This window comes from Rhincodon typus, chromosome 9 (genome assembly GCF_021869965.1).
Source record: "Rhincodon typus isolate 14 chromosome 9, sRhiTyp1.1, whole genome shotgun sequence".
Lineage (NCBI taxonomy): Eukaryota > Metazoa > Chordata > Chondrichthyes > Orectolobiformes > Rhincodontidae > Rhincodon > Rhincodon typus.
Window position 1 is genome coordinate 32065119 of NC_063340.1, and position 22954 is coordinate 32088072.

Genomic DNA, 22954 nt, shown 5'->3' on the forward strand with positions numbered 1-22954 from the left:
TTTAATGCCTCGTTATAGCAAGGAACCTACGTCCACTCCCTGCTGGGACAGATAAGTAACTTGTTAAATTGCATAAATTCTGACCTGTTAGTGTCCAGCCAGTTCTTCCTTGCTGCTCCTTCTGCTCCAGGCATTTGGCAGTGAGCCAGCTTGCACTGGGGGAGAGAATGACTGAGACTGTTTGTTTGGTTCAGACTGCACGTGCAGCCTGCTACTGGCTTCAATCCTCCAAGCACCACTCAACATAGCGGCTGCACCCAGTCTACCCCAGCCAGGAGCAGTGGAAACTAATGCAGCTGTAGCTACGTGATGTTAATTTATTTTCTTAAAATATCCTATTAACATCTTCCCAAATTCTTCAGATGACACGGTGTCTTGGTAATTTGTGCTGCTACTTCACAGCGCCAGGGATCCTGGTTCAATTCCATCCTCTGGCAGCTGCCTGCGTGGAGTTTGCACATTCTCCTTGTGGGTCTGCATGTGTGTCCTGCAGGTGCTCTGGTTTTCTCCTACAATCCAAAAATGTGTAGGTTAGATGGATTGGTGATGCTAAATTGCTTGTAGTGCTCAGGGCTAGGTGGATTAGGTATGGGAGATGCAGGGGTACAGGAATAGGGAGGGGGGCGTGTGTATCTGGGTGAGATGCTGTTCAGAGCGTCATAGAGTCTGTTATGGAGGGGGAATGGCCAAACCCGTCTGATAGTTAAACCAAAACACAAGCCCCAACCTGTTATGTAGAGTTTTCCTTCTAATAATTATGCCCAAAACACGCTGAGAAGCTCGCCTTTCCCCTCATAGTCTGTTAAGACTGGTTAAAAGAAATAAAATCCCTGATCTCCACTTTACAAATAGCAAGAAACAATTGATTTGTTTAACCCTAACAATGAATAAGTTAACAGAATTACTAACAAATGAAATAAGTCCTCCCTCGACTATTAACTACTTCCTAACTGGTCTGGATTCTCCTGGAATACTGTTCAAATAAACAAGTCCTTCATATATTAAACCCAATTAATAAGACTACAATGAATTAAAATGTAATCGTTCCAAGTTCACACAGTCTATGTCTTCTCCGCTATATCTCCAATCTTCCTTCTGTTGCTCACGTCACAAACGCCTTTCTTCCGATGATTCTGCTGTTTTGAATGTTTTTCCCTTTAATTTCTTCAGTGAGGACGTTGAGCTAAAATGCTGTAGTACCTTTGATGAGTCTTTTCAGACAGCTTAATAATTTTTTGTGTAAACCAAGTTTGTATCTAAGGTCGTGGACTTGCTTTCCCTGCAGCTGAAGTTTGGCTGTCCCCTCAGGTGGCAGTTGGCTCTCTCCCAATTTTCCAAATGCCCCCCTCTTTATACCCGTAATGACATAATAGTATTTCTCATGTAGGATTGGTTTGATGTTATCAACACAACCTGATTTAAATTCAATTGGTTTTGGTAGTTCAGGGCCTAATTCAAAGTTGTTGTCCAGACACCAAACCAAAACTGCTGTTTTGCCTGCCAACTGTAAGACCTTTTGATACACTTGTTTCAATTTTGGGACTCTGTACCGGCAACCTCCTGCTCACAGACATACATTTTAAATATCTAAGCACAAAAAAAACCCTCACCTCTTAAAGGAGTTACGCATTCTTTTCTCCACTATCATTTTTACCAATAAATTCTAACTTCTTGCCTTACCATTCACAAATACTTTGCAACTTCACATCAAGTCGTAGAGTTGTACAGCATGGAAACAGACCCTTCGGTCCAACTCGCCCATGCAGACCAGATATCCTAAATTAATCTAGTCCTATTTGCCAGCATTTGGCCTATATCCCTCTAAACCCTTGCTATTCATGTACCCATCCATGGCTTTTAAATGTTGTAATTGTACCAGTCTCCACCACTTCCTCTGGCAGCTCATTCCATACATGCACCACACTCATTGTGAAAAAGTTACTCCATAAGGTCCCTTTTAAATCTTTCCCCCTCACCTTAAGCCTATGTCCTCTAGTTTTGGACTCCCCATCTAGGAAAAAGACCTTGGATGTTCACCTTATCCATACCCCTCATGATTTTATAGACCGTTAGAAGGTCACCCCTCACCTTCTGACACTACAGAGAAAGTAGCCCCAGCCTATTCAGTCTCTCCCTATAGCTAAAACCCTCCAGCTCTGGCAACATCCTTGTAAATCTTTTCTGAACCCTTTCAAGTTTCACAACATGCTTCCTATAACAGGAGACCAGGTTTGCATGCAGTATTCCAAATGTGGCGTAACCAATGTCCTGTACAGCTACAACATGACCTCCCAACTACTATATAAAGGCAAGCATACCAAACCTTTTTCACTATCCTGTCTACCTGAGACTCAACTTTCAAGGAAACATGAACCTGCACTCCGAAGTCTCTTTGTTCAGCAACATTCCCCAGGACTTTACCATTAAGTGTTTCAGTTCTGCCCTGATTTACCTTTCTAAAATCCAGCACCCGACATTTGTCGACATTAAACTCCATCCGCCACTCCTCGGCCCATTGGCCCGTCTGATCAAGGTCCTGTTGTACTCTGAGATAACCTTCTTCGCTGTCTACTACACCTCCAATTTTGGTGTCATCTGCAAACTTACTAGCCATACCTCCTAAGTTCACATCCAAATCATTTTTATAAATAACGAAAAGCAATGAACCCAGCACCGATCCTCATGACACACCGCTGGTCACAGGCCTCCAGTCTGAAAAGTAACTCACCACCACCACGATTTGTCTTCTACCTTCAAGCCTGTTCTGTATCCAAATAGCTAGCTCTCCTTGTATTCCATGTGATCTAACCTTGCTAACCAGTCTACCATGAGAAAACTTGTCGAACGCCTTACTGAAGTCCATATAGAACATGTCCACTGCTCTGCCCTCATCAATCCTCTTCATTGCTTCTTCAAAAAACTCAATCAAGTTAGTGAGACACGGTCTTCCATGCAGAAAGCTGTGTTGACTATCCCTAATAAGTCTTTGTCTTTGAAAATACATGTAAATCCTGTCCCTCAGGATTCTCTCCAACAACTTGCCCACCACTGATGTCAGGCTCACCAGTCTATAGCTTCCTGGCTTTTCCTTACCACTTTTCTTAAATAGTGGCATCACATTAGCCAACCTCCAATCTCCCAGCATCTCATGTATGACCATTGATGATACAAGTATCTCAGCAAGGGGCCCAGCAATCACTTCCCGAGCTTCCCACAGAGTTCTAGGGTACACTTGATCAGGTCCCAGGGATTTATCCACCTTTATGCATTTTAAGACGTCCAATACCACCACCTCTGTAACATGGACATTTTTCAAGATGTCCCTACTTATTTTCCCACGTTCTCTATCTTCCATTTCCTTCTAGACAATAAACTCTGATGCAAAATACTCGTTTAATATATCCCCCATCTCCTGCAGTTCCACACATAGGTGGCCTTGCTGATCTTTAAAGGGCCCTATTCTCTACCTAGTTACTTATTTGTCCTTAATTATTTGTAGATTCCCTCTGGATTTTCCTTAACCCTATTTGCCAGAGCTATCTGATGTCCCATTTTTGCCCTCCTGATTTCCCTCTTGAGTATAATCCTACTGCCTTTGTACTCTTCTCGGGATTCACCTGATCCCTGGGTAATCCAAGATGGCAGACAGGAGAAAATTGTGGCTGTAAGAACTCCTTTTTTTGGGTTATTTTCAGTGTTGGAGCTGATTTCCTCAAATTCTAGGAGTAGTAATTACTGTTTTATAAGCTGCTGCATTGTTTTGGAACTTTGGGGTTAAAAAAAGAAAAAAGATCAAAACAATAGCACTTTTAAAAAGCAGGAAGAGAGACAAAGCATTGACCACATTGGAAGTGAAACAAACGGAGAAGTAAACCTGCACAGCTGTCTGACCCAGCAGTGAGCCTGCACAGCTGACTGCCTCTGTTGTTTCATTTCAAGTATCTCTGGACATTGGAGTTTTGTCGAAGAAAAACAAACAAATAGTGAAATGCACAGCTGACCTTCAAAAAACCTGTGTAGGGAGCTGCAGTGGGGACCAGCTAAGTGGCTAGTTTTTAAAGTGTAACCTGACTCTTTTTTTTTGTAAATCTACAATAGTGAGGAGAGTGGGTTCTTTTTTGATTATATGTTTTTTATTGATATCTGTCTCTTGATTAAACTTTAAAAGTATAAAACATAGGTACTAAGTTCGCCTGGAGCAGTGTTTTTAGAGTAGTAAGAGTGGGCTATTTGCTAGGTTTATAGATTGGTAAGGTGCAAAGATGACCTTTAATAGAGTAATGTGCTTTTCCTGTCAGGTGTGGGAGAGTAGGGAGAGTTTCCATGTTACTGATGATTATGTCTGCAAGAAGTGCATTTGGCTGCAAATCCTATTGGATCTTCTGGATTTATTGGAGCAGCAGTCAGAGGCAGTGAGAAATTTACAGGAGCCAGGGGATGTAATGGATGGTAGTTACAGAACATAGAACAATCGCAGATACAGTCAGTCACTTACCCCCGGAAAGGTAGGAGAGGAAGGCAGGTAGTGTAGGAGTCTCCATCTCAAGCAAGTATGCTAATTGGAAAATGTAGGCAAATTCTGAAGCACTGGTACTGAGACTGGATCTAAAGAAACGAGGGGTTCATCAGGTTCCAAGAGATCGATTGTGATAGGGACTCTTTAGTCAGAGGCGCTGACAGACGTTTCTGCAGCTGACAACAAGATATCAAAATGGGTTAACGTAGATTCAATGGGCCGAATGGCCTTCTCCCAGACTGTGAGGATTATATGTTTTCAATAATCACCACCAAGACATAGATGCTTTTCCCAGTAGACTCCCAGGCAATTTGGGAGGGTAGGCAAACCTAGCCTGCAGCAAGATCCCAAGATTTCACAAATTTGTGGGAATCATAATTTTATCCAGAAACCACAACTTTGCGATCATTTTGAGAGTTAGCATTTCTGGAAACAACTAGAATCGTACTGTATAGATAATAAAACCCATTTTTAAATTTGTTTTGGAGGTGGAGATTTCAATACTTTAAAATACTTGCATGGAATTATGAATGAAGTAGGACTCCAAGCAGAACCCCATGTTCTTGGTATCTCACAAGATATGACCACATTTTATCCATGTTATTTATTCAATTGGCCACATCACACAAGTCATTACAAAAGTAGAGACAACAATATAAGGAGTAATAGATGATGACCCCAAAATAAAAGTTGAAACAACTATTTTGGGCCTCCCAATGTGTACATTCACAAGGGTTGTTAAGATTAGATATGCCGTGCATAGAAATTTTGAAACAAATGTGAGGCCATTGAATAATTATTTTAATAGAAACCATGTGCAGTATAATGGGGAAAAGACAGGAGTCTGGCACTAAGTTAAAGTTCTCAGCTGGTGCAAATGCATTTGGCTAAATAGCCTCTTTCTGTATCATCATGATTCTGTGAGAGTAAGATTATTTCCTCTGTTCACCTGAAATTAAGAAGTAATCCATTTTATACTTGTGTTATATTGGAGGTTATGTATCCCCCTGTTGAGTTGAAACTGGATATTGTATCAAATAAATAAGCAGCACAAGAAAAATCTTCACAAGCATCTATGGAACTGATAGCAATACACATGGGGTGCAATGAGCAATTTCTCCCTATGCTGAAGGTGCAATGTTGATGATCCATAGAAAATCATTAAAGTGGAGTAAATATGAACTGTCATTGCAATTTGAAGTAGTTCCAACTCCAGAATATCTTAGTTTAGAAATGACACATGCATTTGTAGATCTAATTGTCTCTCCCTCTGATTTTCAAATGCAGTTCCAACGTCTAGCCCTGAGAACTTTGAGGTGAAGCCATTAGGTGAACAAGGAAGAGCAGTCACTGTATCCTGGGATCCTCCTATTGACAACAAAGGAAAAGTCACAGGTAGGATGTTTTTCAATACTATTTTGAAAATCATTAAATAATACCATGACGATCATTGTACTTCTCTCCATTTTAAAAGGAAGAGTACATAAACCATTCTTTCAAATTGAATTCTCACCAGGGAAATGAGAGCAGTTGTTACTATGAATCCAGTCCAACAGTTTCATATCTCAAGTTTCTGGAAAATGTAACTCTGTTACCACCAAAGTGCTCAGAGTGTCACACAAATGGAAAGTTAAAAAAATTAGAAAAAAATATGAATTTTCCCAGAAAGCTGAAGTAGGTGTCAACAATGTCAGAAAGCTTATCTGAGCAGTTGCATATTGACATTTGTTGATTGATATCCTTAGCATAATTTCGGAACCTATAACAGGAATTGGCATACTGAAAGAATGGAAACTAGCTTACTGAAATTGATGCCCCACACCAGCCGATTATCAAACAGTCCCTTTATTTGCTTTCATGAGCTAATCAATTTCTTTTCTAATCAACTGAATGTGGATTTCTTGATTACATGGCAGACCAGATGCCAATTTTGCCTCCAATGTTCCATATCATATTAGGGCTGAATCCCTAATTAGTGCACAGAAGAGAAGGCACGACATCCTCAATTTTTGGAGCTGCTAATGCCATCCCAAGTTGGAAGCAGCCATTCTGACTTGGAATTGTCATTCCTTCAACGTTGATGGGTCAAAATCCTGGAAGTCCCTTCCTGACAGGAGCACTGCAGCAAGGTCTGCAGCAGTTCAAGAAGGCCGCTCACAAACACCTTTTCCAGGATATGAGGAAGGAGCACTGAATGCAGGCCTTCCCATCCCATGAAAGTCCCATGATTAAAAAATTAAAAAATATTGTCCAATCTGGGTTAGATCCCTATTTGTATCTGGGATCAGAGAAAAAGTTATCTACATCTCTGGCTAGGGCAATTTGAGTCTAACTTCTCATGCAGGATCCTGATTACTAACTGCAGTGCAGCAAACCATGCAGGCTGCATGGGAGTAAGGTTTATAGAAGCCATGCCTTTTTCTCGAAGAGGTCCAGGTGCAGTTTAATTGCACATCAAAAGTTAGTTTAGACTTCCCACACAATTCCTAGGAGTTGGTGCTTAGGTCTTCTGAGGGGTTTTACTGGGCACATTCCTGTAGTAACCATCTTCTAATCTGAAAATTTGGGCCTGTGTTCATCAAATATAACTATTGATCACTCAAATATTAATTTATTTATATTTAAATCTATATTTTATGTCTGTATGATCATATTAGAACTGTAAATGTCATACATTAAATATTTCATGAAGGCTCGGTTAAATGTGTTACTTTAGAATTAAATGACAGTAGAAAAATTTCTTCGTGAAGAATTTAGTTTCAAGATAATATTCCATTATTTTGCAAAAATTAAGGTAATTTTTATTAGTTTATTGATATATACCAATTAATTATGCATTTGGTTGTTAATATTTCTTTTGTTTTGTTTATATAGTATATCGCCTATCTAATTAGTTGTGGATTGCATGGAGTGTGTCATGTATTTTGTCTCAATTCTAACTCATTTTGTTATAGACTCAATTGCTGTTTAGTGCATTGCTAATCAGTAAATATTAGCAATGCACCCTGTGATTCGTTCTTCCCATACAGTCTCTCCAGTGGAAAAACAGAGTTGTTTTCAGTTGTCTCCTTCCAACCATCTGCCAAATCATTTCAGAATACATTGTTTCATACGCCCCGGCTCTCAAACCATTCGGAGCAAAGACTATTTCTTTTACTGGGGATGTTACAACTGCTGTAGTTGATGGCCTGCAACCTGGGGAGCGCTATATTTTCAAAATTCGAGCAGCAAACCGGAGAGGACAAGGTCCTCAATCAAAAACCCTCAGTGTTGCTATGCCAAAAAGTAAGCATTATACTCTTTTATGATGTGGCCTTTTATCAGCTCCAAAAGCTTTTCACTGGCATAAACACTATCTTGATGACATCTTTAGCTTCTTCGCAAGTTCTGTTGTGCACAGTTCATTACAACTGATGTTGCACTAAAAAATATAGACCTCTTGATTCTGTATTTGAGCCATAGAATTGTACCATGTGTTCTAAATTTTGAATATCTATCATTACAATAACTATAGTTAGTATTAATTTAGAGTTATCACTAAGGAGAAAGACAGTTTGAACAGAAATTCCAAGCATTATATTCTAATATTTCAATTATAATTTTTAAATCATAGATTTTAGTTTAATCAGGAATGGAATTTAAGCAACAAGATTAACAACTGGGTATCAATTGCAAATAAGGGTCAGGTGCATGTTATAGAAGGTGCAATAAAAGCATAAGATATTGAAAACACTCAGCAGTCCTGTAGTGTTGTGAAGAGAGGCAGAATTGATGTTTCAAGTATATGACCATTCTTTATTGACCTAAAATGTCAACTTTGCTTCATTCTTTGCAGGTGTTGCCAAATCGCCTGAGCACTTCCAATTCTTTAAAATCTTAATCAGATTTCTAGTGTCTACAGTATTTTATTTTCACTCTAGCAACAACAAATGTCTGAAATATGAAACAGAGATAACTACAAGTGGACAGATCAGTCAGCATCTGCAAACAGGTTAATGCATGTGGGGTAATTTGTTTCTATATATGTGGCGAGATGGCAAGAACTGCTGATGCTGAAGTCAGAGCCATTACAGTGTAGAGCTGGAGGAACACAGCAGGTCAGGCAGCATCAGAGGAGCAGGAAAGTCAAAGTTTTAGGTTTACACACTTCATCAGCACTGACCTGTTGTGTTCCTCCAGCTCCTCCTTTATATGCTGACTTACCTGTTGCATGACTTTAGCGATTTTGTTGGATATAGACTAATTTCTAATTATACAAGGTGTGATCTCAGTGGCTCTGATTGGATAAAATTGGGTTACGTTTAAGAGAAAACAGGAATTTTTAATAGTTGCTAGATTGTGATAATGGGATCCATTCTTTTATGAACTTTGGGTTATATTAACAGTTACAATATTTTATTGGACAGGATAATCCAGCGAATGAGACTTCAGATCTCACTATGGAAATTTGAGAATTTGAATCAAAATTTAATTTTAAAAGAACAAGGAATATAAAGTTGATAACAGAAATGGATAGTGAATCTATTGAATAGTCAAATAATCCAACTGATTCACCAATGTTCTTCAGAGAAACACACCTGGTGTGTTTAACTGATATGGTCTATATACACTAGAATTGCCAAACCTCCAGGAAATAAACTTCCCAGAAGAGAAGGACCTTCAGGACAATCTTATGAGCAACTTGGGAGAAAAATCACAAAGCCATTAATTTATTTTCCCTTCATTGTGTTTGCTTATTAGTTATAAAATATTGCAGAGAGGAGTGAGGTATAAGGTTGCTTGAACTGACAGTTAAGAATCATCCAAAAGAACTACAAAGATCTGCTTACCGTCCTAATTTGCATTTAAACATTGACATGTCATCCTACTGGTGGTCAAATTGTTTGCGTGAATCAGGGAACTTGATGAACTATCACCAGTACAAATTCATCTAGATATAATGCGGTTGACTCTTAGCTATCCTCTTGTTGAAAAAGCTATTCAAGTTGTATCAAATTGCTCAAAAGGCTCTCTGCCATGTTCTTTGTGCAACTTAGAGTGTGCAACAAATACTCGTCTTGATATCGACAGCCACATCTCAGGAATGAATACTATGTGAGAAACAAAATGCCTAGTGTCGAGCAGGAAGTGTCTAACAACATTCAGACAACAAGGTCAATGTTCTTGCATCATTTCCTACCTATAAGGTTTTTCTGGAAGGATTAACTTGCAACATCTGGGCCAGCAAGTCTCAGCATGTACAAGTTTAATAATATGTGATGACTGAGCTTTTGTTTGATTGCAAACATAAGACAGAAAACCACAGACAAGAACAGAATCAGAATTCTACCCCTTTGGATCTGCCACAATTTGTAACAGTACAACTTTGAAGCTTTCAGTTTTCATAGGAGGTTTCATAGGACCCTTACAGTGTGGAAACAGGCCATTCAGCCCAACAAGTCCACACCACCCCTCCGAAGAGCATCCCACCCAGACCCATTCCCCTACTCCTGCATTTCCCATGTCTAAACCACCTAACCTAAACATCCCCTGGCATTACGGACAATTCAGCATGGCCAGTCCACCTAGCTTGCACATCTTTGGACTGTGGGAGGAAACCGGAGCACCCGGAGGAAACCCACGCAAACACGGGGAGAATGTGCAAACTCCACACAGACAGTCGCCCGAGACTGGAATCGAACCTGCGTCCCTGGTGCTGTGAGGCAGCAGTGCTAACCACTGAGCCATTGTGCCACCCAGTTTTATAGCATCTATGCCCAAAAAAAATGAAAATATTCATATAATAAAAATTCAAGTGGGATTATCTGCTGGTATTTAGACATTTAAAATTAAAATAGCATCAAAGAAAAGGAATTTTGAGAAATGCCAATGATCATTATAAATTTGAAACATACATCATAAATGAATGTTGGGCTTGGTCAGTTTTGAAAGGAGTGACTCTGAGGTGACTTAATTGAAATCTTAAGGATTGCAAAGATAATGGATACATTTCAGTCAGGAAAGTTATTCACTAGGGTGAAGATTTCAAATATTAGGAACATGTTAAAAATTATTATATTGGAAGCAATTCCAGTTAAAAGTAATAGAGGTATAGATCTCAATAATGTAATGATTGATGCCTGAAGCATTAAGCAGCAAGTCCCTCAATATGGGATATGGAAACTGCTTCAATGTCCAATTTGTCTTGTGTTTCTTTGGCTTACAGAATCCAATTAATGAAAAGGGCCATTGTGCCCCAAATTTATTTTTCGTACTAAATACAATTCACCTAGTAGGGCTTCTATGCTGTTGATGTCTTACATTCCAGCTGTTTCCATTCCCCTTAGAACCCAAAATGAGCAGAGTCGGTTGGACACCATTTATATTTTTATGAATGAGTTGAGCCCCTGTCTTGCAGACTTACTGAGGCACAGGCTCATGCAGAAGCTCAGAAGCAGTGTATCCAGCAGCGCTGCTTGAGGATGGCATTATTCATCATTCTGGAGCCAGATACCAGAGCAGATTGATATTTGCAATGGTTCATTAAGGGATTGGGTTGAGGAATAAATCAAATAGGTGGATTTGATCCATCAGAAGTCTTCTAGCTGATTGGTTCCACTGATTTCTTGTGAGTTGTATTTCTGTGTTCTCATAAAAACCAAGATTAGTGAAGAAAAGAAAAATACACTCAAAGTTGGAAGAAAACAATTCGTGTAGTGGAGGTAAACAATTAAAACTTTAAAAGTCCTACACCCAGAATCTGCTGAGAGGTGCAGCTGAAAAACAGATAACATAGACACAACCCTTATCTTTAACATAAACTGTTTCACTTCCTATTCACATTTGAATTTTTAAAAATAAATCATCATTTTGGAGTAGAAATTTTAATCAGCTACCTTGTGCAACATTAGATGTCATTTTCTGTGCATTGCTTGCTGCATGACTTCTGAGTTTCTAGCCACTTCTCTATGAATGTTTGCTTGGTACTTCCAATTTTAGGAAAAAGTAAAAATAATCTCCGATTGGACGATAGAGCACAGCTGTTTAATTCTACAATTTTTAATGTCTTTTTTAAGCTGCTTTTGTTATTTCATGCAAAAGTAATTTTTGAACTTAGCCTTACCAAATGGTCGTATTTATATTAAATAATTTTCTCTGGTTTTCTTGGTAGGTACTAATATTGCTGCAACTTCTCATCATAGGATTCGTGACAAATCTCAAACTTCTCGAGGATATGAATCATCTTCAGTCTCCAAATATTTATCCAAAAAGCCTTCTTCACATTTGCCACCTTTTCCATCTAAACCCATCTCTGGTTTCAGAACCAATACAAGAAAGTTTTCCCCTCTCTTTCCTGCTTCACGTTCACGATCATTACAGTCACCTGAATCTGTTACAAAAACAAATGAAAGCTTACATTTCTCCTCTTCATCATTAATCCCTCCTTCCCCTCCCTCAACACCATTAAAACATGCAGCTACAAGTTTCAGGAGAAATAGTCAGCTGTTAACTAAAGCAAGATCTACCTCCTCTGCAATCCTATTCAACAGAAACCCAACTCAGCTAAGAATACCAAATTCCAAAGTAAGTCTTAAAAACCAACTAACTTCTGGGCCATCCCCTGTTCAGACACAAAATGAAATAAAAGAGCCAAGACCCGATCCATCTAAACTTCTGACTTCATCAGCTTTTCCCTCTGTGAGATCGTCGTCTGTGTTTGCAGAGGAAGATAAGGAAGAGAAAAGTGTAGAAGAAGAGGAGGAGGAAGCTAAAGAGATAAATGCAAAAAACAAGAATCCCATTTTAACAGAGCAGAAGCAACCTTACCGTGGTTCAACACTGAATAGACAGCCTTTAGTTTCCCAGTTACCAAAGTCATTCTCTGCTCCTGATCCTAGATCAGCACGGCCATTATCGAGAACAACTTCAAATTCACGTTCTTTTATGACTGCAGCTTCCCTGTCTTGGCCAAGTTCTAATAGAACAAAAGTGGACAATGATAATGATAAAAAGCCAGCTTCCGTATCTTCAACACACTCAACTTCACAAAGAAATCGTGCCACAGGATCAAGTTTTATTAAAACCAGACTTGTATATGAAACTCCAAAAAATATATTTATTTCTGTTTCTCCACAACCTAATCCTCCTCCTGTGTTATCTTCATCTTCAGCATCCAATGGAAATGATCACCGAACTTCATGGACAGATCCTCTCTCTCATTCGAGAAATAACAAACTATTGCCTGGTACTGATCCTAAGGAAGTTTACTCTTCTTACTTTGGAAGAAAACTAACTGGCTCTAGTAGTTCTTCGCAGTACTTTCCATCTTCATCAGTTCAGTCTTCATCTATACCCTCAGGAAACTCTGACAAATCTTCACTATTAAATCCCAGCACAGGTTCTAGACATTCTAATACCATGCTGACATCAAGTGCTGAAAAAAAGCCTGTTTCATCTTCCATTTCCTCTCAGTCCCATTCATCTTCATCAATCCTAACTTCCAGTTCTGGATCCTTAGAAGATTCACACTCATTTTTGCCAACAAATCACCTTTCTACCTTACACTTTGCAAATGTCGGAACATCTGACAGTAAAAGTAAGCCATCTTTCTCTTCAGTACCTTTCCGAAATCCTACCTCTCCAACTTCACAGGGACGCACTCATCTACCTGAACTAAGAAATTCTTACATAAGGCCTAATGGTGCCAAAAAAGAACTTGTAGCCAGTCACCCAACAAAACCAGTTACCTCTTTTGTAACCCAATCTATCCCTTCTTCATCGGTTCTGTCATCTTCAAGACACTTCAGGCAACAAGCATCTTTACATTCTTCAAGCTCCAAGGAAACAGATAGAAGGCATCCTTTGTTCCCATCTTCACCACAGCTTTCTGCTTCTCATCCCCTGTCATCATCTTCACATCGACACCGTTTCCCAGGGACAAGGACAAGGACAAGGTTTCCTTCCAGGTCCACTATCATAGGAGACCTTTTACGTTCAGGGAGATTTCGGAAATTTGGCAAGTCTCCCCCAGACCAATGTGAGTATGTGCAAAATAAAAATCAGAATATTCTGGAAAGACACTGCAGGCATAGGATCATCTAAAGGGGGATATAAAAAGTCAACATTTAATGTAATTTTCCATTAAAAATTGGAAAATATTAAAAATGAACAGATTTTGTACCAAAACAGTACCAAGGAAAGTGGGTAAGGTGTGAGGGAAGAAATAAAAGGGAAAGGTCTGTGATAGCTAGAGGTAAGAAATGATTTAATGATATGAAAAATGATGGTACAAGGTGAAAATTGCAAATGAGAAAGCAAACATGGGGCAGTGTAGATCTAAGTCCTTACAGCAAAGTAGTATTGGGAACAGATGCAAAGAAAATCTAGCAAAGAGAAGCTCCCATCGTGCCAATTGTGACCTGCTGGTGCAGATCACCTTGAAGTCTATTCAAACCCTCAAACCTGTGCTGCCGTTCGGTAAGATCATGGCTGAACTGATTGTAACCTCAAATCCACATTTGTGACCACCTTTGATGATGATTTGCTCACTTTTTAAAAAAGAATCAATCCACCTTTACCTTTGAAAATATTCAAAGATTCTATTTCCACCAACTTTTCAGGAAGAGAGGACCAAAGGCACTCAACCTTGAGAGAAGAAGTTTAGCTTAATATCTGTTTTAAATACGTGACCCCTTTTTTTTTTAAAACAGTGGTCCCCTAGTTCTAGGTTCTCCCACGAAAGGAAACATCCTCTCCACATCCATGCTATTGAGACCCCTCAGGATCCTGTGTTTCAATCAAATTGCTACTTACTGTTCTAAACGCAAGAGATACAGGACTAGCCTGCCCAATAATTTCCCCAATATTTATAGCTTCTTTATGTCCTCTTCACAACTTACTTTCCCACCTTTATTTATGTTAACAGCAAATTTGGCAACCATACCTACTGTCCTTTCATTTAAGTCATTTTTATAATTGTGAACATCTCACATTTCAGCCTCATTTCAACAACTCCCAAAAGCTATAATGTAAATATTCTCTATTTGTTGTCTGAAAAATTGGAATCTATAATATCTAAAGTTTTAAACTTGATTTAGGGCCAGGAGGAAGTAAAGTGTCTCACAGGAAGATAAGGTGCTGTTCCTTGGACTTAAGCTTCACTGAAGTAGTATTGAAGGTTGAGGTCAGAGATGGGAATGGAATAAAGAATTAAAGATGTAAACAACTGGGAACCTGCAGACTATTAGAGGTGTTCATCAGAGCAATGATCCAATCTGTGTTTGACTTCTTAGATGTAGGGTAGACCAAGTCATGAGACAGAAATTTATGCTTTTGTTCCAGAGACACTGCTTGACCCAAGTCTACTGGCATTTCCTGTTGTTTTTTTCAGATTTCTAACAACCAAAGTATTTTTCTTTAGGAGCTTGAAAGCGTATCTTTATTGGAATTTTTGTCTCCACTCTTTTATTTCAAATTTTGTAATTAATCTTTGCATTAAAAAAGAACTTTTCTGTAAAATTATCAGGCAATCAATTGTAATTGAAGGATTTAACAAGAAATGACATAAATGGACACAGGAAGGGAAGCTCATAAATTACAAGCAATTATTTAAACTCAGAAAATGAAGGCCATCATTGAAGTGGTACAACAAAGAAAATCATCCAAAGGATGTTACTTGGTACAAGATCCAGGCTACCAATTCTCGCCATTATGACACCAACTATAAGTCCTGGTACTGACGTGTAAATGCCCTGCATGCCTTGAGCTATGAGCAAAATGTTTTACATGCAGTTTCTCTATAGACTGTTCCCATGAATAGTTGTTGATAGGTAGATAGTGGTGAACTATTTCCTCTAGTGGGAAAAATCAAAATCTTAAAAACAGAAACAACAACTAATTGCTTGGAGAAACTCAGGTCTGGCAGCGTCTGTGGAGAGAAAGCAGAGTTAAAAGAAGAAACGAGAAAGGAGTGAGTGGATAAGTGACGAAGTCCATGGAGACACAATAATAGGCAGACAAAGGGATGGATGATTGTATGCCAAGGGACAAAAAAGCTAATCATGGAGATCAAATAGGTGAAAATAGATTGGCCATGCTGAAAGCAGTCCATGTCATGACAGGGTATGGGTTGGGTAAAAGACATAGAAGAAAGTGTTCAGGTTCTGAAGTTATTGAAAGTTAAGGCTCCAGGTACCCCAAGTGGAAAAAAGATGCTGTACTTCCACTTTGAGCTGAACCTCGTTGGCGTACTGCAGCAGACCCAAGACAAAAATGTTGACCAGGAAATATGGTGGTGTATTGAATTGGCAGGCAACTGGAAGCTTGGGATCATTTTTGCAGACTCAACATATTGTTTCTTCCTCTGAGTTGATTGTTCCGTTCATTTAAACTACGTAACCCATGTACATGGCCGTTACCTTAATCTGTGTATCTCACGTAGGTCTTCCTAATTCCATTCTGTCAATTACGGATAACATAGGTGTTTCCACAAAGTGGTCACCCGGTCTTTGTTTTGACTCTCCTGTGAGGAGGAAATGACATTATGAACAGCGAATACAGTAGACTAGGTTAAGTGATGTGCAGGTAAATCGCTTCAACTGGAAGGTTTATCTGGAGCTTTGGATTGTGAGCTGGGGTGAGGTAAGCAGGCAAATGTTCCATCTTCTGCAATTGGTGATTGCTGTGGGGATGTGGAGAAGTATTGGGAGTGGAGGAGGAGTGGACGAGGATTTTCTGGAGAGAATGGTCTCTGTGAAGTGTTGACAAAGGAAGAGAGGGGAATATGTATCTGGTGGTGACATTCTGCTGGAGGTGAGTGAAATGGTGGCGTATAATCCTGGTGGGTTGAAAGTGTGGACTAGGGGACCCTATCAGTGTTGTGGGAGGGAAGAGAAGGGGTGAGGAAAGAAATGCAGGAAATGGATCAGATGCGACTGAGGCCTCTGTAAGCCATGGTGGTGGGAAATCTTCAGTTGAGGAGAAAGGTAGACATTTCCATAGCCTCAACTCGGAGCAACTCAGGTCTGGGAAGTTGGCTTCATCAGAACAGATGCAACAGAAATTGAAAAATTGGTGACTTATTTTATCTTTTCTCCGATCAGCCAAGCTCTATTGTTATGTCAGAAGGATTTTCATGCTAAGGATAGGCTTCCCCCAAAAAAGACCAATTGTAAGTGTCAAAACTGAGATTGATGATTTTTCCAGGGCATAGGACCAAACATAGTAGATGGAGTAAAGTTACAGATCAACAACGTTCCAGTTAGTTTTTCTCAAAGGGCTGAAAGGCCTAATACTTTTCCTATGTTTCTATTTTTATGTGCAGAATTACCTAAGAAACTGAATAGTCAGCTCAATTCAAGTAAAGCCGGGAATGGTGGACGTTTTCAAAATACAACCTCTGCCATATTCTCAAAACAGGTGTAAGATTAGGTTAAATAAACCAAGTGTATTTTACATTTTTTGTAAGATATAAAAAAATTCAATTATCTATTGAGAAACTTAAAACAAAGTCTTTGTCTAAGTACAGACTTTAAGTGGATCTCACTCGTTTACAGATTGAAATATTGTGTTAAATTGCAGGGAAGTCTGGGAGATCAAACTTAACAGGGAGTAAGGTTTCACCTAGCAGAGGCAGTAATGAAAAGGCATCTGGACGTAGGGTTATCACTGGACCTCAGGACACCAAATGGGTAAAGTATTCCTTGTACAACTAGATCATGAAAATATTAAATGCAATGTCAAAGTCAAATCACTTTAAAAAGCTTTCTCATCTGCTAATTGGATGAGGGTTGCAACTATCACTTACTAGTTTCTACCTTCAAAACAGATTGTTGATTTTGATCGAGGAATATTGATGAACCCTGAAGGTCAAATCCTCCAGGATACAGAGGGAAAACCCCTTCAGATACAACTGGGAGCAGATGGACATACAATACTAGGTTTGTGAGATTCCAGTCAAATTTCTTAAGATAATTTGGTTGCATAAAGAAACGATGATGGATGCTTAATAGACTTAACAGTATGCTCAAAAAGGTTGCCCCTGATTTTTCCTCTGCAAGTAAGAGTAATTAATATTTCCATATTGTCATTTGTTTATTATACACTGTTCTGGTTGCAATATGATACTTAGCATTGGGAATGTGACTAGTAACAGACAAGGGTTAATCCTTCTGAGACACAAGTTCAAATCCCACTACAGCAGCTGGGGAAATTTAAGTTCAATTAATTGATTGAATTAATTAAATAAAATTAGGAATAAAATGTAGTTTCAATGATAGCAACCATAAAGTTGTTAAATTAACATTAAAAAAAACCTGCTTCATTAAAAATCTGCTTCATTAACAACCTTCAGGGAAATAAACCTGCTAGCCTATGTGTGGTGCTTGATCTACAGCAAAGTGGTTAACTCTTAACTGCCCTCTGAAATGATCAATCAAGCCATCCTATGGTACCAAACCAGTACAAAACATTGGAAAATTACACTGCACTAGATTAGGCACTAGGGTTTGGAATATAAGTAAGCAAAGTAGGGTAAGGGAAGTAGAGTAAATTTAAGACTAAATAAGTAAGACTTAAGTTTAAGATATAACAGCACAGGTCATTCAAGTGGAATGTGTGGCCTGTATTATGTAGGAAGTTGGGAATCCTACCAGAGACGCAGATTCTGCAGGAAGTGCATCCCACTACAGAAATTTGAGCTCAGTTTTGGAGCTTGAATGACGGGTGGTGATTTTGTGGCATATCTGCATGGCTGAGAGTTACATGGATATCAAGAGGTGGTCACACTGCAGCTTAAGAGCCTGGAGAAAGGAACACAATCAGTGACTCCCAGGCAGTGCAAGAGAAACATTTAAGTAGTGCAAGAATTCCCTGACATCCTGTTGACAAATCAGTTTTCCATTCTGGAACTTGATGAGGGTGCAGATTCCTCAAGTGAGTGCAATCAGGGCCAGATTTGTGGCATCGTAAGTGGGTCAGCTGTCCAGGAGGTGAGAAAAAAGGAAAAAAAAGGAGGATCAGTAGTGATAGGGGAATGTTTGGGGAGCAATCAAAGGCATTTCTGTAACCGTCAAGGTGACTCTAGGATGGAATGTTGCCTCTCTGGGGCCAGGCTGTAGAATATCTCAGGGCAGCTGCAGGACACTTGGGAGAGTTTGGACAACCAGAAGTTATGGTCCACATTGGTACCAATGATTTCAGGAAGCAGGGGATGTAGTCCTACAATCAGAATTAGGTGCTTGGTAGGAAGCTAGCAAAAGGACCACAAATGTAGTAATCTCTGGATTACTCCCAGTGCCACGTGCAAGTGAATGCAGGCAAAGAAAGATAAGGCAGATGATTGTGTGGCTTGAAAGATGATTCATCTGGCTCTAATGTAGACAACAGCAAGTTAATAGATGAAGTCAGAGTAACAAAGAAAAATATGAAATCTAAATCAGAGTTACTGTGCGTGTATCTGAATGCATGGAGTATAACCATGATTGGGAGTTACAGCTGCAGATTGCTATGTGGAAATATGATGATGTGGTCAAAATGGAGACCTGGCTCAAGGGACACTGAGTGTTAAATATTCATCAGGTGTAGACCATTTAGCCTCTCAAGCCTATTCCACCATTTGATAAGATTATAATGCATCTGATTGTAGCCTTCACTTCACTTTCCTGACTGCCCCACATAACCTTGGATTTCCTTGCTCATCAAAAATGTATTAACTCAATTCTGAATATATTCAGTGATGTGGCTTCTACTGATCTCTGTAGAACAAAACCCACCGACTATCAAACTCAGAAACACTTCTCCACAACTCCATCCTAACTGGGAGATGCCTAATTTTTGAACTGCTCCTAATTCTAGACTCCTTCATAAGGGGAAACATTCAGCACCACCTCAGGATCTTCTATTTTTCAAATAAGACCCATTTCATTCTTTTAAATTTCAATGCACACAGGCCCCTGGTGTTTAGCTTTCCTCAAGTATGTCCTGTCCACTGAAAGCAAGCCGATCCATCCACTAATTATGGTACCATTAGACCACTGTCAATCAGTGTGATGGAAGGTGTCATCAAATACTATCAAGTAGCACTAGCTCAAAAATACTCTGATGCTGAATTTGGTTTTGTCAACACTACAGACTTGCTCCAAGCCTCAGTAGTGCCTTTGTCCAAATTGATCAAAAAAAAACTAAATTCCAGGGTTGAGGTGAGAGTGATTATCCTTGACTTCAAGGTAGCATTTGACTGAGTGTGGCATCAAGGAACCCTAGTAAACTTGAGTCAATGGGAGTCAAACAGCTGGGGAATGGATAGAGAATCTCCATTGGATGGAGTCATACCTAGCACAAATGAAACTCTGCAGGAGTGTCTCACCATTAATTTCCTAAGCTTAACTATTTTCAGTTGCTTCATCAATAACATTTGGTCCAAAGTAATGTGAGAAGTAACTGATGATTGCACAGTGTTTAGTATCATTTGCAATTCTTCAGATGATGAAGCACTCTCTATCCCCATGCAGCAAGTCCTGAACAATGTTCAAGCTTAGGATGATAGTAGCAAATAGCTCTCAAAACAAACTCATACAAATGCTAGCTAAAAGCTATCTCCAATTTATGAAAATCTAACCATCTTTCCCATGAAGTCTAGCATTGCTATAATCTGCTATCAATATCCTTGGGATAAGAATTGAACAGAAATTTAACTGGACGAGCTGTATAAATATTGTGGCTACAACAGCAGGTCAATAGTTGGGTAGATATTTTTAATCAACCTGATCAGATACGTTACAACACATGCCTGAGGATTTGAATCTGAGTCTCTTGGCTCAGAGTAAGAGACACTACCACTGCACTACAAAAGCCTTATCCAGTATTTGAGTAGATGTTATTAATTGACCTGTTCAGAAATGCTATTCCATACCTCTGGAGCAGGTCGGACTAGAACCCTGGCCTCATAGCTCTTGGTAGGAGCACTACCACTGCATAAAAGAACCCATTTAGTATTTGGGTAGTTATTTCTGTCAACCTGTGCAGACATGTGATAACACTCTGGAGCAAATGTGACTTGAGCCCAGGTCTCCTGATTCAGAGGTAGGAACACTACCATGCATCACAAAAGCCCTTTGGTATTTGGGTAGATATTTTCAACCAAGCTGTTCAGAGATATTGCTACGCACCCCTGGAGCTGCTGGGATTTCAATCTGGCCTGCTGGCTCAAAAGTAGGGACACTACCACAAACCACAGGAACCCTTCAGTATTTGACTACTTTTAATCAGCTCAGGATGTTCCAAAATATTGTACAGTCTGTTTTTTAATTCATTATTTCATGCAACACAGATATTGGCAAGGCCAGTTTTGGGGTATTTTTAATCAATTCATTTAGAGATACAATGGCACACCTCTAGATCTGGTAGGACTTGAACCCAGGTCTCCTGGCGCAGAATTAGGTTGCTACCACTGCACCACAAGAACCCCTTGGTATTTAGGTATTCTGCAGTGAATGACTCCCAACACTCATCCACGATGTACAAGGTGCAAGTCAGGAGGTGATGCAATACCCTCTACTTGCCTGGATTAATGCAATTACAACAAATCTCAAGAAATTAACAACCTGCAGGCTAAAACAGTTTATTTAATTTGCACTACATAAGCATTCATTTCCTTGGTCACCAGTACACAGTGGCAGCAATGTGTACCATTTACAAGATGCACTGCAGTAACTCACCAAGGCTCCTTCAATAGTACCTTGGGACCTGCAATCTCTACCACCTAGTAAGACCAATGCGTCCACCACTTCCAAATTCTTATCAAAGTTGCACACTGTTGCGACTTGAAAATAAATTGCAGTTCTTTTGTCATCACTGGGTCAAAATCCTAGAACTCCCTTCCAACAGCACTGAGACAATCTTCACACATGACCACAGTGGTTCAAGAGGCCAGCTTACCACCACCTCAAGGAAAGTTAGAGATGGATAAGAAATTCTGGCCTTGCCAACCATGCTGCATTTCATGATTGAATAATGAGAAAAAAAGGTTTTTAACACTTTGCTATAAATTAACTGATATTTTTCTGTCCAATTTTAAAGATCGACAAGGAACCCCAATTCTGAGTCCAGATGGTTTACCTCTGTTTGGACATGGACGAGATAGTAAGCCTTTAGTTGACCCAAAAGGCAAGCCAGTTTTGTCAGTCGGGGGAAAGCCTGTCATTGGATTGATCCGTCACTTTGAAACGACAGTTGCACTTACAACCACAACAATCAAAACCATGGCTGCAACTACCACACCAGAGCCAACTACCACACCAGAGCCAACTACCACACCAGAGCCAACTACCACACCAGAGCCAACTACCACAGAGTTAACAATCAAAGCGACTACTGTAATTCCGTCATGTCCCACAAGGAGTAATATAAGATTGAATCAAGATGGTTACCCTGTTCTAGGTTCTGTTAATAATATTGAATGCTTGACTGAAGGTAAGAACCACTGGGCATTTCATTAACCATTATAAATGCAGTTTTCCAAATGAAGAGCATTTGATAATTGTTGTTTAAGTTGATTTTGTGATATTTGTCTCTGATTTGTCCTGACAATATCCAAGTTAGTTATACATGCCCATGACTTAGTATCGTTTGGTCACAAATTCTGTTTGCAGTGCTGGAATCAATACTTAACTACAAAGATCATTAGAAAAAGGTATACCACAAACTGTATCATTTCCAGCTCACAGCTGTGATATGGACTCTAATAACATGGTGACAGTCAGGGGCAGAGCACCATTTTAGCAGTCGATTGCACTCTACAAAACTGTTGGATATTAAATAAAAACCGAAAGAACTGCGGATGGTGTAAACCAGGAACAAAAACAAAGTTTCTGGAAAAGCCCAGCAGGTCTGGCAGCATCTGTGAAGCAAAAATCAGAGTTAACATTTCGGGTCCGGTGACCCTTCCTCAGAACTGATGGTGGCTGGGAAAACGTCGGTTTATATGCAGAAAATATGCAGAAAAAGAGAAAAACAGAGTTAATGTTTCGGGTCCAGTGACCCTTCCTCAGAACCGGACCCAAAACGTTAACTCTGTTTTTTCCTTCACAGATGCTGCCAGACCTGCTGAATTTTTCCAGCAACTTTGTTTTTGTTCCTGATTTTCAGCATCCAAAGTTCTTTAGGTTTTCGCTTAAATGGCTGCTGCCTGTCCAGCCTCACTTCTTTTGCCACCGCCCTAATTTTTCTTAATCTCCACCGTTAAAAGTGCGCAGGTGCTCCATCCCCATTCATTCGCTCTTCAACCCTGCCACGTCCTAGCCCTTTGTCGGGCCTGGACTCTGAAATATTGAATCTGACGGCTGCGTATAGTCATAGTCCTGGCCCCTGCTCCAACTGTCTTGGAGCTTTAATTGGATGTGGGGATGTGAGGAACCCCTAGAAATTCTATTATGTCTCACCTGATTCAGAATCCTAAAGCAA

General features: G+C 39.6%; 1 protein-coding gene across 3 annotated transcripts in view; it reads left to right on the forward strand.

Moving 5' to 3' along the window:
* fndc1 (fibronectin type III domain containing 1) overlaps positions 1 to 22954 on the forward strand; it is a 289356-nt gene that overhangs the window by 169519 nt on the left and 96883 nt on the right. For 2 of the 3 annotated variants that reach the window (XM_048601414.1, XM_048601416.1), the window contains exons 8-13: positions 5804 to 5911; positions 7613 to 7801; positions 11667 to 13532; positions 17075 to 17184; positions 17322 to 17433; positions 21572 to 21964. In XM_048601414.1, coding sequence (XP_048457371.1) covers positions 5804 to 5911; positions 7613 to 7801; positions 11667 to 13532; positions 17075 to 17184; positions 17322 to 17433; positions 21572 to 21964 — 2778 coding nt within the window. The remainder of the gene's footprint in view (positions 1 to 5803; positions 5912 to 7612; positions 7802 to 11666; positions 13533 to 17074; positions 17185 to 17321; positions 17434 to 21571; positions 21965 to 22954) is intronic. The other variant, XM_048601415.1, reaches the window with a different exon arrangement.